The sequence below is a fragment of the Cupressus sempervirens genome, chromosome 10 (genome assembly GCF_028749045.1).
Source record: "Cupressus sempervirens isolate cs-2001-9-10 chromosome 10, ASM2874904v1, whole genome shotgun sequence".
NCBI lineage: Eukaryota > Viridiplantae > Streptophyta > Pinopsida > Cupressales > Cupressaceae > Cupressus > Cupressus sempervirens.
In genome coordinates this window covers 977,023,654-977,041,311 of record NC_143127.1, presented here as the reverse complement: position 1 = coordinate 977,041,311, position 17,658 = coordinate 977,023,654, and the positions used below count along the sequence as shown (strand labels likewise).

Sequence of the window (17,658 nt, the reverse complement as noted above, 5' to 3'; positions counted from 1 at the left end):
ATTCTGGAGGGAACTCGGCCAGCTTCATACTTGTTCTGGACGGCATATCCATACGGGATAATATAGAGGGTATTCATGTGTAGAGAGGGTGGACACGAATTCGAAACATTCATAGCTCGAATAGACATCATGCGGCTCTTAGTCGGGTTTCAGCAACGACCATATTGGGTGGAAGAAACTCAACGACATCAGATCTGTACATTGTCGGCAAAATTAACCCGGCATATTGAGTGTTTCAAGAGCAGTCGTCTAGGTCACGGGATAGGGCGCTGGTTTAATATGCATACAGGTGTACACAAGTAGACCAATCTTCTGTGACAAACCGTTTTTATTATCTGCACAATGGTAGTGAAAATCTTTGATTTTCGATGAGAAGGCATGAGTTTCTTATTCCTGTGGGCATAATATTAAAGGGCTTTATTGACACTAGTGACTGGGAAATATATTTGCAATTGACATCAACATACAATGAAATATATCAAGCTTGGAAGGGAGCCGTGGGCACACAGCTTGTGTGTCAACGAGTAGAGATTATACTAAATAAGTTAAGCAATGTGCTCTTTTCACTCGTCTTTAGTGCTTGAAGTTTATTGGAAAATTGTTTGACAAATTAATTAGTTGGAGTTTCTAGTACTTTGTAATAAATTTGGGATCAGTATATCTCAGAACTCGTCCTTTATCAAGAACGTATGCAAACTCTATTTTTAAAACTATGGCAAATGAGATGTTTGGAATCCCCCACCCTTATATATAGCATGAATACATGGAACTTCATTTAGAAAATTGTTGGAGGATTTCCACACTATCGGTTTGAATAGCACTTGCATGTTATCTCTGTTAGTTGCCAATGCATTACATATCAGTAACCACTTATTTAAGGATTGAGTTTCCTGACAAGTGTTTGACAAAATTACCTTAAGCCAAAGTCAAAGTCATTTTTCTAGTTGAGAGCATTGCTGTGATATCTCGGTTCCTTTAATCGCACACTTTGGTTTATGAACTGGAGACTACATCCATTTGTGAAGTGAGTATCCTTAACTCATGGTAATTGGTGCATTTAATTACAAACCATAGTGGCCATAGATATAAATTTGCAGATTTAGGATTGAGTTGTTTAGGGGTTTTATCAGCTCAAGTCTAAGAATGGCATCCACAAATTTTTCAAACTGAGGACTCATATTGGGTAATGTACTATTGTAACGTGAACCAAACCAAACATTGATTTTAATAAGAAGTCAGGTCCCAACACATCAGACTTTAGAGTCTTAAGAGAGAAGCTATGGGAGAGATGCACAGTCTAGAAAAAATCTTGTTAAAGTACATAAATAGTTAGCCCAAAATTTCCAATCCGATATGAGGACTGAAATAATGAGCATATATGATGAGTACAACAAATTCCCTCCACAGATTCAAAAAGAATTTTCTTTCATTGATTATGTGGACTTTCAGCTAGAGCTGCAAAACAAGACAGATATGATAAGAAACAAATACTATGACTTGGCTCGAGATCTCCTTGCAGAGGACAGTTACAGAGAATTGCTTAAGGAAGTTATCAATCAACCTGACAATAGTACTAATAATGGCACGAGTATACTAATAGGTAATTGGGAGATAGAAGTATTTTATGGAGCTGTTTATACTAGTCCTTCTGATGAGCAGGTTAATGGCCCATGTAGTAGAGTTGACCAAACCGCCAACGTTGTGAACTCCAACATCTTATTTGGTGACATGGAAATTAACTTGGACAAATTTTATGATGATACCAAGCTGGAAGTTATGTCAAGTTTTGAGGAGGAGAAAATAGACCGCAATGCTGGCATGATAGATGATCTAGCATACATCAAGTTGGAGGAGATATCTGAAAATGTTGTTCTCCCAAGTGATGAAAAATTAGAAAACTCTATGGAGAACAGCCCATTTGTGTTTGAAGGAGATGGTCAAAAACCATTATTACTCGACTTTTTGGATATATTTTTGGTCAAAGAGGACAAGATTGTCCAAGTGTTGACGAGGTTAGATGATTCTTCCAATTTGATTGAGGATCTCATGCAGAAGATTGTGATAGTAGAGAGGCATTTCGAGAATGTTTACGGTATCACAAGTCTTCTTTTACATACTATTTTTGAAACTTTGAAAATGATAAAATATGAGTACTTGCAGCTATTAATGGACAAAGATTTAGCAATAAAATTTGGAAGGGACAAGGAGAGTGAGGTAGATGAGCTATGCCTTAAATTGAGCTTAACACATTATTCCATCCACAAAACTGAAACTCAAATGAGTGAGGCAGCCACTTATGAAAAAGATAACCAGGGTTCAAGGGCACAAGAAATCACACAAATCATTGAAGGAATTCATAAAGTGGGTAGATGTGAAGACAAACAATGTGATTCAATCATGTGTTCCCTGTTTGAGACTTCCTATGGTGAGAAAAATTCTATGGATCAGCAAGTTGACGAGTCTAAAATTTTTGATTTTTATGACAACAGCTGTACATTTTCATAGGAGCACATGGTTAATGATACAAGTGAGGATAATTTAGAGATTACAATTAATGGTGAACCTTCTTTTCACGAAGACCTTGACGTAAGCAAGAGTACTTATGGTGGAGTAGGAAGTTCAGATTTATCCTTAGCATGCTTTGAAAGATTTTTCAGCTTACCCAGAGTTTTATCACCTAGCTCTTATGAGATGGTCACGGGCTACTTGTTGATTGGTGATTTTACTTGTTGGTATAATCCAACTATCAGTGGTTTGCCTGTGTATGATGGTAGTATATTCGCTGATTCTATTTGGCTTTTAGAGGTTAATGAGTTATTTGCAGATGAATGGGGAGAGCATACATTACCCTACATACCACATGAGGTGTCTACATTTTTTACTCAGCTGTATACTAGAGACAGTGTTAGCAGGCATGATGTTGGTGATTCACCAACCACTCTTTCCTTTACCCAGGATCACATTGTTTGGGAAGTCGGGAATCCAGGTGTTAATAGTATCTTACCTTTGGCAGATTATGCTATGTTGCTACACAGACATATGATTATGATCTGTGTGTTTCAACTTTCTGACATATCAGAGTTCCAGAGATTAGGACTACTCTTTCACCAGAGTGCTATGACAATGGAGTCGGATTGGCCACATCTATCATTGACATCGGAACAGTTATTACAAGAGTGGTACAGTGGTGCAGGTATTACAGGAACTGGTTAGTGGTATCTTAGACAGTGCACGGGTCCTCACTTGGGATCCAGGTGGAGCATCGCTAGGTATTGCCTTTGGTCGGAGAGCTAGATGGAGAGTTTGGTTGCTATCTTCTGGGGGTAGATATGGGTATATTGATGGGTCCCCATCTTCACTTGACACTAGAGACTCATAGGGTCACTCTTGGAGTGAGGTTTTCTTCCTGACTGAGTGTATTGTCCCACAAGGCAACAACACATGGCAGTTGGTGTCCCTTTATGGTGAGACGTGGGATCCTGACATTTATTTATTTGGCACAATGATTCCTATTGTATTGTTTCACCCTCCTGAGTTTGGGAAGATGCATGCCGGGGTACATCGACTAAGGAGTAGAACCTCATTCTCGAGGCAAGTATGGGATCCTGGCATTTGATTTTTGCAGGTATGAGCAGATTGCTTGAGGGCAAGCAATCTTTGAGAAGGGAGGCCTTGTAATGTCCCTTTTTTCTGGGACATTATAATTTTGTGTGTTGGCTCGCTTTGCCTAGGTTTAAGGGGCGGAAAGAGTTCTTTACAAGGTTCAGTTCGAGGTTTGGCCTAGGCATTTCCAGTTTCAGACCCATCGGAGCAGTTTTGGCAGGTTGTCCAGATACTTACTATTTTTAATAAGTGGAGCATAGTATTTTTAGTACCTCAGTGTTGGTTTGGAAGCGTCTTGCCGAGAGCCTTCCAACAAGCTATTGTATGTGATTATCTGAGTTCATTTGGTCAGCTATTTTAATGCGTAATTATTATATCGTTTCCTGACTAAGTGACTATTAAGGTCATTTAACTTGTCGCTTTATTTTTAAAAAGTTACTATGTTCACTTAAGTGACTAAAGGAAAAAAAAAAAGTGCTTTATCCCACATTGCCTAAAAGAGTGTGCATCACATTGGGAAAAAGCATAAAGGTACAACAGACTCCACATGGGAGGATATATGAAGATTATAATATTGAAAACAATTATTAAATTTGGGAGCTGGAAATAGTTGCTAGCTATTTCTTCTAGGACGCAAACCCTTGAAGAAATTTTTGGAGATTGGACGCAAACCTAGCCTTCTTACAGGTTTTATCTGTATTGCCAATCTAACTGTTATTTCTATTTGTAAGATTGGATATTTTGAATTGTTGCATGTTATTGTATTGCTGATGTATAATACAGTAACGTCATTTGGCAACTACTAGTGTTAATTGTTGGTTTAAATGTGTACTTTGAACATTGGAGGAAATAAACATATTTTTTCTGGGTTTTCTCGTATGTCTATCTGCTGGTTATAAATCGGTTAAAGTTCTGAAATTTGTATCACATAATGGTTTTACTATTCGGATTTAATTCTGCACTTTAATATCGAGGGTTTTTGGGACAATATTCGGAAAGGGATATTACAAAGTTCTAATCCTAAACTTAGTGGGTTCATAGATTCAGATTGGGTAGGCTCTGTTGATGATAAAAAGTCAACGTCTGGATATGTGTTCAGTTTAGGATCCAGTGCAATCACATGGACCAGCAAGAAGCAGTAGGCAGTTTCTCTCTCTTCTACAGAGGCTGAATACAGAGGGATTGTTAAGGTAGGATGTGAAGCTGTTTGGCTTCGTTGGATGCTTGGGGATATGCAGATGTCACCAGCAGGATCAACTACTCTGTTTGTTGATAACGAAGGCGTTATCAAGTTAGCATGAAATTCAGTCTTCCATGAACGAACCAAGCATGTGGATGTTCACCGTCATTACATACGACAGCTGGTTGAATATGGGACTATAGATTTGCAGTATGTTCCTACCACAGATTAGACTGCAAATATTTTCACCAAGCCTCTTGGTCCTGATAAGTTTGTCAAATTCAGAGGATAGCTTGGTGTGTTAGATAGATTAACCATTAAGGGAGGGTATTACAATCATAGATAAGTCATCTATTATTAGTTAATGGTTATCTATTGTAAATATCTAATAAGCTTTAATTTGCTTTCTCTAGAATAGAATGTTTCTATTCTTTACGATCGTTTCCTAAGGAAACATCATCTCATTCTTTTGTATAAATTGACTGTTTGGTCTCTGTTAATATCAAGCAAGTATTTTACCAATTACTTCCGTAATATGTGGATCCTATTAAGCCACACAAAGGATCACATTTCCTGTCCAAGGTTTCCACACCGAGCCGGGTAAGCCTTATCCTCATCCTATGAAATTTGGAGAGCAAGTTATTCTTATTTTCTATTCAATGTTGTTGAGTTATTTAGTCTCAACGTTCTGCAGGGGGAAATCATTAAAAACCTCCGATAAGGGAGTTCTAAGATGAACCGTGAGACACAATCCTCCTCTTTTATAATGTTATTAGTTAATCACAAAATGTTACGAGGTGTAGTCTTTTGAATTCTATGATCTGCTTCTAATGAGCATAGTTAATATGGTAAGCGGTATTCCCATGATCCAAAACATAGTAATGCCTAAGAAAATCTCACAGTAATGCCTAAACAAATCTCATAGTAATGCCTAAGCAAATCTCAGTAGTGAAACATAATCTGAATTTTATAAGGACAACATACCGATCGACATTCAACTTGGAGTAATTGATACTCTCAAGCTAGTCAAATTAGAGGGTGTTCAAGATTCTATGGGGTGCTCCGCTCCTTATACAAACAAGCTTCTTTATCAAGGAAGAAACAGCTACATGCCAGTTCACTACATATGAAACGACGACTCAAGAAGATGGTTTCCAGCTTAATAGGGAAAAACAATCACATGCACATTGTAGGTTTCTAGATGGGAAAAGAATTGATTTTCTTTAGATTTAACACATGGGAGATCTTTCATTGACAAGTTCTCAATCACAAAACAGAAGTAGCAATAATTTCTAACATTCGCATTGAATATAGCTCCGAATTTTTAAGGCAAGCAATCAGTAATAGCACAAAAAGGAAAAAAGGAACCTGGATTATGTTGGTTGCCAACACTCGTATCCTAGCCTCATTTTTTTCCAATCTTCCTGCCATTCCCAGTCCTCCAACTGCCTCCATCCGGTGGCGGAGTATGCAGTGCAGAGCTGGTGTGTCCTTATTAGGTTGGGGATCTGCATAGTCCAGGTAAAATTCAACAATTTTTTGATGTATAATTGTATTCCTTTCTTCTGACGGAAATCTTTCCGTAGTTTGACACTCATTCTCCTTATTTGCGTGTTCCTCAAATAACCCCGTAACAGACCGATATTCCAAGCGAGACAACTCCTTAACAGTTAAATTTGCAGATTCTGTGGCTACAGTGCATAGTACTCCATACACTGCAAGAAGAAAGAGAAGCAAATGAGCCATTGGACCTACAGGTAGAGTAAAGATAAATCTTTGCTAGAATTTTACTCCTTTGAAAATTTATTGCTATGAATGTAATTATGAGGAGAAAAACAGTGATAATGTGTAATTATTGGAGCGTGTTTTTGCAACAGCAAATGAGGCCCATGATAAATGCCTTCCTTTTTTTCAAGATTAGTTACTATAATTAATACCATTTCCTTGTGCAACTGACCTAATCTGACACAACCGAACAAACCATTTTCTTCCTCAACATGAAGTAACGATTCAAATTTAACCAATTATGTCGCTAATCAAACAATGAGACTATTAACTTAATCGATTTACTTATACAAATCCAGGTGGCATTAAAGTTTCCATTTATTTCGGGTCATGGGAGACTGGTCGCGACAAGGCAGCACTAGGTGTATATAAAGAATTTTCAATTCACAGGCACGTTCACTTTTAGGAAAGAATTTAAATGACTGTTAAATAAATTTACAAAAGTCAAAGCTTAATGAAAACATACATTTAATCTCAGAAGAGCATTACAGTATGATAAATAGCCTTGAATTGGAAAGCATGATTGATTCTCTATCAATTATTTAATTGAATTTTAAGTAGATTCACCAGATGACCAAAACTAAACAACCAATGCAGATGATCTCAGAAGAATCTTGCAATCTGATAAAATGTAAACAAAACACTCTTAAATATAGAACTCACCAAATTTTAGTATTATTACGCAGTGGTGCCATTTAAGTGGCATTTATATCTTTAACTCAACAGGGAAGCCAGAAAATCTCAGAAGCATATATTATATAATTTCTTTGACATAGTTACAAAAATGGCTTTCTGGAAGAGAAAATGCCACTGAATCTATCCAGAAGAAGCAATGCTAACAGAATTTTAAAATGCAATAAAATAAAACATTGGACTCAAGATTTTATTATAGGGAAACTTAAGAAAAAAGGCCCTACCTAAACAAAACTCTCTTATTGCAATAACTCAGTCATTCACACTATGATAAGATATTTCATAGTTTATACTATATTCAGGCCTTATCCATGTGCAATATTTATAGACACACCAATGCAAGAAACTGCTGAGAGGTATTACAATACGTCAGACATTAAATTGTGGGCTGAAAAACCGCCGACAAAGGCCTCTGATTGTAGTCGGGTGTATAGTCTATAAGAGGTGTAAAATATTAACAATATACCGCATATCCATTACACTGGATGTTAAAGCTGCAATTAAATAATTTGTGCAAGAGAAGAATATAATAAAAAACACATTGCAAATATTTGATAATAAGCCATTTCGAGCTGGCAAACCTCCAAATAACTCTAATGAGTATACAATTCACAATATGATGATAATAAACTAACACTAGCTCCTCCATATACCTTTATTGTGCCACCTAGGTTAACTAAACTACCTATATACAAATGTATTATGATCATGTTGATAGAAACAAGCCAACTACTTGCAACCCTTTGTACACCATACAATTAATGGTATAGCATGCCTCCCTCCTCACAAGCATTGTCCTGACATTGATAAATTATGATTTTTTTGCATGAAACCTTCATCATCCTATGTGGCATTTTTTACCGTAAAACTCTCCCATTCTATTAGTGTCCTAGTCCTTGGCTCCTTTGTGTGTTGAGAAGATTAACTCAAGCTCTAAGATGGGACTTCCTTCTACATCTACCTTAGGTAGCACCTTTTGTGTAAAACGTTTTTTTTCTGATGGACTGCTGCTTAGTTTTGTTTAGAGCCTTTTCCTCGTTGTCCTTGTGACTAGTGAATACCTCTTGTTGGTGTCAGCTGTGTTCCTCCATTGCTCTATCATTCTGGTATACCTTAATTTTTTTTTTTAAGGATGGTAGATGGTAGCCTAATTGTGATTCATTGATCTGCTTAGGATCTCTTTTAGGAGATAATCCTCTCAGCCCATCTTCAAAATAGCTTGCAGATTAAACAATGTAGGAATCGTGTAATGTGCCAGCCCTATTTGTGCTTTGTTTTTTGTTTTTTGATTGTGTTTTAAATTACTTCTACAATATAAACAATGCCGATAATAGTGCAAATAAAAGATAATATTGTAGTTCCTTTACAAACTCACCTGATTCTTTTGACTCTCTTTATCTTGATGATGGATCATGGAGTGTGATCTGACAGATTGATGCTAAAAATCATACACAATCAAATCCAAAAGCAACATCCTTTTAAAGTAATGAACAAAACTAGAAAATAACACTCTTGAAAATTCCAAATATAATATATGATCCTAGTTTTCAATATTTCTCAAATTTAATGACAACCCAAATCCTGAAATGACATAACTTATCGAATTCCCACACAACCAAAAAGTGCAGCCAAGAAATAACTGGTGCTGCTTACAAAATATGCATTCCGAAGGTGCCAAAATACTTCCAAAATGGACAGCTGGGTGTGAAAATGACAAACAACAGCAAAACACTCCAATTAATGAAAATTACAGCTTTACAAACCCCAACAGCTGCCCTAGAAAGCTCACGTTGCCCTTTGAGATGTGGTACGATTGGCTGGGAATGACATGGCCAACAAGGAAGAAGATACAACTAGTAAAAATAGAAGTTTAACCCTCCTCAATCTTCTCCTAAATTGTTCTCTGTGGAATAGGATATCCAATAAATTCTGCAAATTTGAAAATGTAAATTCCAATATGCCTGATGGGGACGAATTCCATAATCATAAACAAATGCAACTTATTCTGCTTCTGAGGGCAATAGGAACTCAGAATGGAAAGACTAACTCATTTAAGTGTCAGGAACACAAATATTATGGAAGTCTAATCTAAACGAACAGCTAATACCAAATTGTCTCTGTCATTAAGGGTGACAGGAACATAAAATAACAATACAAAAATTATTTATATGTATCTTTTTATTTTCTGCAAAATAGGGAGGAACAATTACAAGGCATCGATGTCAATCTTTTTCTTTGATTGTAGGCTACAAAAGCTCCTCTTAAACCAATGTTTCTTCCCCCCAACTGCTCTCCTCCTCAGTTTGAACCTTATAAGAGCCAGTGACCCTATTCTCTATCAGCACAGCGCTGTGTCGTCCGAGTCGTTCCTTTACCTCGACCTCCCTGTTCAATGATCTTTGTTCCTTCTTCTCTTAAACAATGGTATTTCACACCTCCTCTTCTCATGGATCGTTATTGATTCTAGTCGAAACCCCAACCTCTGTCAATTTACTGAACTAATCTGTGTAGAGATTGACATGTCCTATCTTCCTGCATCTAGGATCAATGCTGCTCGATTCAGTTTGTTAACCCAGGTGAGCTTCTCTGTCTCCACCCTAATGTCACAGTTCTCTCCTCTTGTCAAAAATGGTTCCTTTTGACTAAGATTGAACAACAATCTCTCCATTTTGTCAATGCCCCAGTATTTTTCTCCTCAAATTGTTCGAGGCCCTCTTTGCTTCATTGATGCTCACCACTGATTCTTCTTGTGACGCCAACCTCTGACTCTTCTTTTTTTGGATCCCACTTCCAATGAATTCTTTCCGCCTTTTGATTCCTTCCTCCGTCGTTTCTTGCCTAACCAACAGCATTTAATTGCTCCAACTAATTCTTTTCCATGGATTGAAATGGGCGAGCAAGGAAAATCACGATGACCCTACATCAATGCCCAAATGTGACCTTTGAATAAAGTCACCAAATATTTTTCTAGATCATATCTCTCAATAACATGAAGAATGTTGTCTACTAGGGGTTTCATCCTCACAAACTAGAGATGAAGAAGCAATCTCCTCCATAGAGAAGCAATATCAAAAATCAAACTTAGCCTGCCCAAATGAGAGCTCCAAACCTTTTTGAAGCTTTTTAGTTGATTTTTTAGATTTTTTATGGGTTTTTTTGCTATTTTTTGGGAATGTTTTATTATTTTCTTTGTTGTTATGTCCCCATTTTTAGCAAGCTCCTGCAGTTGGCTAAGTCAGTTCATCATGTTGACCCTTGTGAGCTGGCAATATGTTTTAAGGGTCTCAAGGGCAGACTTGCTATTTTTAGTAACTCTTTTTAATGGTGGTTTCTATTTTTAGCAGTGCAGGGGAGGCACTGACAGTTAATCGTTATCAATAGTGCATTGAGCATGTTTAGGGAGTTCATGTTTAATAAGTTATCAATGAGGCTTCAAAAAGATCTTATTTCATGTTATTATAAAATGGAATTGTGATTGTGGAGCCTTTTAAGTGAAAAGTGTCTACATGAAGCTATGTGCTTAAAATTTATTTATTTAAAAGAATTAGTTGGAAGCTTCTAAATGAATGGTGTGTGTTTACTAAATGGGGTAAATAGATTAATCCATACAGACAATAAACAAGAACATGTAACAGTAGTACTCCTTTTATTATTCGCATATATGCCCAAGAGATTACATAATGCTTCCGATGATGATTTTCATGATGATTAAACTCTATTTCAGACGGTGTACATATACCTCCCCGAAGGGCTTGTCGGCTACATAATATTTACTGACGACATCAACCCATTGGCTACACAATATTTACCGACGACATCCCCGTCGGCTACACAATATTTATTGACGACATCAACCTGTAGACTACACAATATTTACGAACAACATCATCCCCCCAAAAGAAAAAGTCATCTCCAGATGACAATTACAAAATATCCGAGACAAATTAACAAAACAAAATACATTAACTGACTAACTACAACAAGAAAGATTTGTTTCTGTCACACCACTTTCACATTCGTCTCGTGCCTGCACTAAACTGGTCTCCAAACCACGTTGCATCTGTAGCCTCTACTAACACAATACTGTCTCCTCAATCAAGCTAACCTTGATAGCAACCCGTGCTGCTTTCTCTGCTTCCAAATCCTGGGTACCCTAAGCCAAGTGTCGCTGTACTGCCTTCAACTGGATGATCAGCTCCTCTTGAGCTCTTTATGCATCCACCAAGATAGCTTCACATCCACACCTACTCCACGTGCCTTAAAGCGTATCACCCCTCTTGAAAGGCTTGCTTCGTTGATCTCTCCACCTCTGGCACACTATGCCTGCAACAACTCCAGGTCTCATCAACTGGTCACACTTCCTACGACTGATAACTGAACCAATGGCAGGACATCCCGGATTCTTTAAGACATATCGGCAGGTGAGAGAGCACTTCACTTGGAAAGGACTTAAATTAGAGGTGCTTCAGTTTGTTAGGGAGTGTCCAGTGTGTTAGCAGAACAAACAGGAACATTCCTTTCCGGGTGGTTTACTACAACCCCTACCCATATCAGAGAAGAAGTGGGATAGCATTTCCATGGATTTTATCACAGGCCTTCCCAAAGCACAGGGTCGGGATTGTATTTTTGTTGTGGTAGACAGATTGACAAAATTTGCACATTTCTTTGCAATTTCGACTACGTATTCAGCAGCACAAACAACAGAACTATTTTTTCGAGAGGTATTCAGACTACATGGGATACCACGGAGCATAGTCAGTGACAGAGATAGCAGATTTATGAGCCACTTTTGGCAAGAGTTGTTCAGGTTATGTGGAATAGAGCTCACTCCGAGTACCAGTTACCACCCCCAAACCGATGGGTAGACAGAGATAGTGAACAAGTGGGTTGAGGGATATCTCCGAAACTACATTGCAGGGCAGCAGAGGGCTTGGGTGAAGTGGCTACATCTAGGGGAGTACTGCTATAATACCTCTTTCCATATGTCTATTTAAATGTCCCCTTTCATGGCATTGCATGGGTATGATGCTCCTAATTTCTTGGATTTGTTATTTGGGGACAGTAGGGTGCCTAAGGCGAAGGATACTTTTTAGGAGTGTCAAGACATTATGTGATCCTTGAAGGAAAATTTGCAAAAGGCACAAAATCAGTAGAAGCAATATGCTGATCAGCATAGGGTTGAGAGGTTATTTGAGGTGGGAGACATGGTGTACCTCATGTTACAGCCGTATAAACAGTCCTCTCTTAAGAGGAGTAGAGCAGAGAAATTGAAACCACGCTACTATGGACTATTCAAAGTAATCAGGAAAGTGGGCGAGGTAGCTTATGAGGGGAAGCTTATCTTGGTTCCTGAAGCTATACTTGACACCAGGGAGAGGGTGCTTCGTAGGAGGACTATCAGGGAGTATCTAGTGAAGTGGAGGAACCTACCTATTGAGGATGCTACTTAGGAAAATGAGCAGATATTGCAGCATCTAGAGCTGAAATTGCTTGAGGACAAGCAATTTTGGGAAGGGCGGACTGTAATGTCCCCTTTTTAGCATTCATAGCATGATGTGATGTTAGCCTATTTCCCCATGGTCCCATAGGCTAACCAGGACATCAAAGGGACTTAGAAGCCATTTGACCTAGACAGTTTCAGTTGCAGGTGTCTCTGTGGGGTTTTGAGGTAGTTTTGGGCATACTTACTATTTATAGTAAGTCATTTTGGATATGATTGGACATCCTATGGAAGCAACATATCGATGGTAAATGTTTAAAATTGACAAAAAGATTCATTTATTATTGATATGATTTGTTTTGCATTAATAAAGTCATTTTATAAAGTTAAATTCAAATATTTAACTTTGTTAATGCTTAGACTATAGTTGGTGGGAAACATTTAAATAAAAGAGTCCCCTTTATTTTATAATACATTGGACACATAAGTTACATAAGGGAGTTATGTTTTATCCCACATTGACAAGACGAAGGCATGGATTTTGTAAGAACAAAATAAAAGAGGTGGAAGAGCTTCCATTGAGGCATGCTTGGGTTGATTGAAGAAATTACTTGTTTACTTTGGACAGTCTGGGGATTTATTTGTTGCCTGCAAATCAGAAACTAATATGCAAAGTGAATGGTGAACAGTGACAGCGCTACAGTACTCGCATGAACAGTACCTGCGGGAATAGTGTCGCGCTACAGTAACTCGTGAACAGTAAAATCGCTACAGTAAGATGCTTGAGTTTCACTCTTTTTTCTGACGTGCATTGGAGTCCTGGGTGTTATTCTCCAGTCCTAGTGGATTAAATCAGAATCACAGTTGGAGATGAGAAGATGGACTTGTTCTTGGTGGCTGCCGACAATATAACAGGTTTCTTGTTAATTTTGGGTTTGCATTTCTGGTTGTTACACACAACAAGTTTGTTATAATCATTGTAGTTGCATTTGAGGCATTCGTAGGCATGTAAGTTTAGTCTTCCAAGCATTGAAAAATCAGTTATTCATTGTTGCATAAGGTTGCATTAAGTTGCTACTGTAGGTACATGTATCAGCATTTGCTATGAGGGTTTGAAATAATCAGTCACAGCTGTACATGTTATTGGCATTAAGATTTCATGTGCTGTCCATATATCATGAAGATTTCTAGATTAAGTTGTTGAAATTGTAGCCAGTTGTGTAAGTGATTGGTAAAGTAGAATTTGTGTGCCAAATTGTTTGGTCTGGAAGTTGCAAACCGATTGTAAAAGAACCTATATCTTTGTTGAGTGAATATATCGGTACTAATTTGCATTAGTAAGTTGAGTGGATTTGTTGCTCAACACTTTCCAGCAGTATAGTAGTTTGTTTGCCAACTGTTTGACGAAATTTCATAGTACATATTCTCCCGCAGCACAGTTCAGATTGCATGCCAAGTGTTTGACAAAATCCCATACTTTAGCATTGGTGAGTTTTAGAGGTTTTTTTTGGCAAGGGTCATTACAGTGGTGTCAGAGCTTGTTTATCCTGCCATCCTAGTGGGTACAAACACAATGAACAGGTGGTGATACGATAGATTGGAGTGTTCAACCTTTAACTCATCACTATAATTTAAGAAGAACCAGGGCTCATCTAAACACAAGACAAGATGAACAGGGAAATCTAAAGGATCATATTGATACAAGTGAATAGGTTATTGGCAATATGGGAGACTGGAATGCTGGGGATCTTGGAGAGGAAAGATTCTTACAGTTATTAGAGACCTTGGCATAGGGACAGCGATTAACAGAACAGAGGGCATAGGAACAAAAATAGAGATTGGAGCTTATGATGCAGATGATGGCTCGTCAAATGGGGTTGTACGCTAACATGGGTGGAGGAAATAATTAGAATGGTAACAATCAGAATGGGAATAATCAGGATGGGACACATAATGGAGGTGAACAAGTTGGGAACAATTTCGATCATGCACCCCAGAAAGCTAGGACAGTGAGTTCGAGGCCCATGATTCTCACATTTCCTCCTAGAGCTCTAGAGCAGCCCGTACCAGAGCCCCAGATCACTGATATACAGGACCAGTTGAGGAGAGATTGGGAAGCCGGAGGTCCAAAATTTACTGCTGCAATTACCTTTAGGGAGTATATGGATGTGCGGATGAAACATATGCCACGTGGACATGGCAGGAACCAGAGCTATGAGCTACGGAAGAAAGTAGGGAAACTTCAGTTACCATATTATGATGGCTCGGGGAAGTCTACAACAAGAGCTTGGGTTCAAAAGCTTGACACATACTTTCAATTGAACCCTATGCTTGAGGAAGAAGCTATTAAGTATGCAACAATTCATCTGGATGGGTTAGCACACGAGTGGTGGCATCATGGTATGGTCACTATGGGTCATGCACACATTACCTCATATGTGGAGTTACAGAGAGACTGATTGAACATTTTGATAGGAAGGATCCAAAACTCCATTTCAAGGAGTTAGCTCAGCTTAAACAGTGGGGATCATTGGAAACATACATTTCAGAGTTTCAGAAACTTGCAATGTTAGTAACAGATGTATCTGAACGAAGGATACTGGTTCTATTTATGGATGGGTTAGTTGATTTGTTGAGAGGGTGGATTAAAGCTCTCAACCCTCCCACTTTGTAGGAAGCCATTAAGAAAGCTCGTGACATGGATTCCTCTTCAGCTTCTAAAAATAAATTTCAGGCAAAGAGTTTCCCTTCGAGGAAAGATAAGGACGGGAAACCTTTTCACAGAGAGGCTCAACCACCTAAGGAGGAAAGTAAGAGGTTGGACAATGAGACACTTAATGATCTCAGGAAGAAGAAACTTTGTTTTCATTGCAGGGAGCCTTGGGATTTGTCACATAAGTGTCCATTGAAAGCAAAAGCTACGCAGATGGTGTATTTTTCAGCCGAAAAGTTAGTGGATGGAGATTTAGAGCAGTCATCAGAATCAGATGGAGATGATAATTCTTCACATGAGGAAGCAAGTAGTGATAGCACGATAGCTCAATTGTCTAGTATACAGGAGGCCGTCACTTTCAGAGTTAGGGGAACTTTGGATGGACAAAGATTTGTGGCACTCATTGATACAGGGGCAACACATAACTTCATTGATGAGAAGTTTGTGTCACGCAGAGGGCTACATTCAGAAGAGCATAGGGGATTTAAGGTGATGGTTGCTAATGGCTTCAAAATTGACTGTACCAAGAAAATCTCCAACTTGCAGCTTCGTTTGGGAGATTATGACATGGTGGGAGATTTCTTTGTGGTCAACATTGGTGATCAGGATATGGTGCTTGGGATGAATTGGATGGTCTCTGGAAGAGTTTACATTTAACCTCCAGAAAATGGAAATGAGGTTTGAGGCAAATGGTAAGAAGATAGTGCTCAGAGGTTTGTTAGATGGGAGACTTCGAGTGGTGTCACTCAAGTGGATGTAGAGTTTCTTCAGACACGACCAGGTGCAGTGGACAGCAGAGTTCAGAGTAATGCTTGAGGTGATAGAGCAGCATAAACAGGAGTATCCACCTGATGTACAAAAAATAATAACCAAACATACTAAGGTGTTTGGTGAGATACCTCCAGGGAGAACCCCAGATAGGGGAATCGAGCATGTTATTGAGCTAGAGGAAGGGGCTAAGCCAGTCATCATCACACCCTACCGCCATCCAAAGAGATATAAGGATGAAATAGAAAAGGCAATCAAGGAGTTGATTGACATGGGACACATATGGCCAAGCAAGAGTTATTTCACTTCTTCAGTAGTATTGGTGAAGAAGGATGGTACAATGAGGATGTGCATTGATTATAGGTAGCTAAACAAGAAGACAATCAAGAACCGATACCCTATCCTGTGCATTGATGAGCTTATTGATGAATTGCACGGTGCATGCTACTTCTCTAAGATTGATTTGAGATCCGGCTACCACCAAATACGGGTTATAGAGGTGGATGTGGAGAAGACAACTTTTAGATGCCACTACAGAGATTTTGAGTTCTTAGTCATGCCCTTTGGGTTGACTAATGCCCCTGCCAGTTTCCAGTCCTATATGAATAGAGTGTTCAGAGATCAGTTGAGGAAGTTTGTGTTGATATTTTTTGATGATATACTGATATACAACCGTACTTGGGAGGAACATTTGAAGCATATTGATACGGTGCTTAGTATTTTGGAAAGGGAGTCATTATATGCCAAGATGAGTAAATGCGAGTTCGGGATGACAGAGTTGCTCCATCTAGGGCATATTATTAGTGCAGGAAGTGTTCGGGTTGACCCAAACAAGATCAGGGCTATTCTAGATTGGCCACCGCCAAGGAACACTTCACAACTCAAGGGATTTATTAGGCTTTGTGGGTTCTACCACAGATTTGTGAAGGGATTTTCACAGATAGCAGCACCACTTACAGACTTGACACGTAAAGATAGTTTCAAGTGGTTAGAGAGGGCTCAGGATTGTTTTGACAAGTTCAAGGAGCTGATGAGTACATGTCTTGTTTTAGCCATTCCAGATTTCACCAGGCCTTTTGAGCTGCAGTGTGATGCCTCGAGAGAGGGCATAGGAGCTGTTCTCATGTAGGGCAAACATCCCATCGCACATGAGAGTAGAAAATTACGAGGTGTTGAGAGAACCTACAGCATCTATGACAAAGAAATGCTAGCAATCATGCACATGCTAGCTAAGTTTAGGCAGTACTTAGTAGGAAGCCGATTCACAGTAAAAATAGACCATAATAGCTTGAAACATTTCCTTGGACAGAAGGACCTTAATGATAGGCAACAGAAATGGGTGAGCAAATTACAGGCCTATGATTTCGACATATTCTATGTCAAAGGGAAGAAAAATATTGTCGCAGATGCTTTATCTAGGAGGTCTCATTTGCTTGCTGTTGGGATAGTCATGGATGATTAGAGAGATGATCTTGG

The 17,658-nt window shown here is 38.6% G+C and overlaps 1 protein-coding gene across 6 annotated transcripts in view; it reads left to right on the top strand.

The window, feature by feature from the left end:
- Positions 1 to 17,658, top strand: part of LOC149537237 (uncharacterized) — a 218,255-nt gene that overhangs the window by 14,700 nt on the left and 185,897 nt on the right. For 3 of the 6 annotated variants that reach the window (XM_089807458.1, XM_089807456.1, XM_089807455.1), the window contains exons 2-3: positions 6,221 to 6,304; positions 6,466 to 6,540. The exons of 2 other annotated variants lie outside the window; for them this stretch is intronic. In XM_089807458.1, the coding sequence (XP_089663584.1) occupies positions 6,221 to 6,304; positions 6,466 to 6,540 (159 nt within the window). Of the gene's footprint in view, positions 1 to 6,220; positions 6,305 to 6,420; positions 6,541 to 17,658 lie in introns of those variants that run through there. One more of the 6 variants, XM_089807460.1, reaches the window with a different exon arrangement.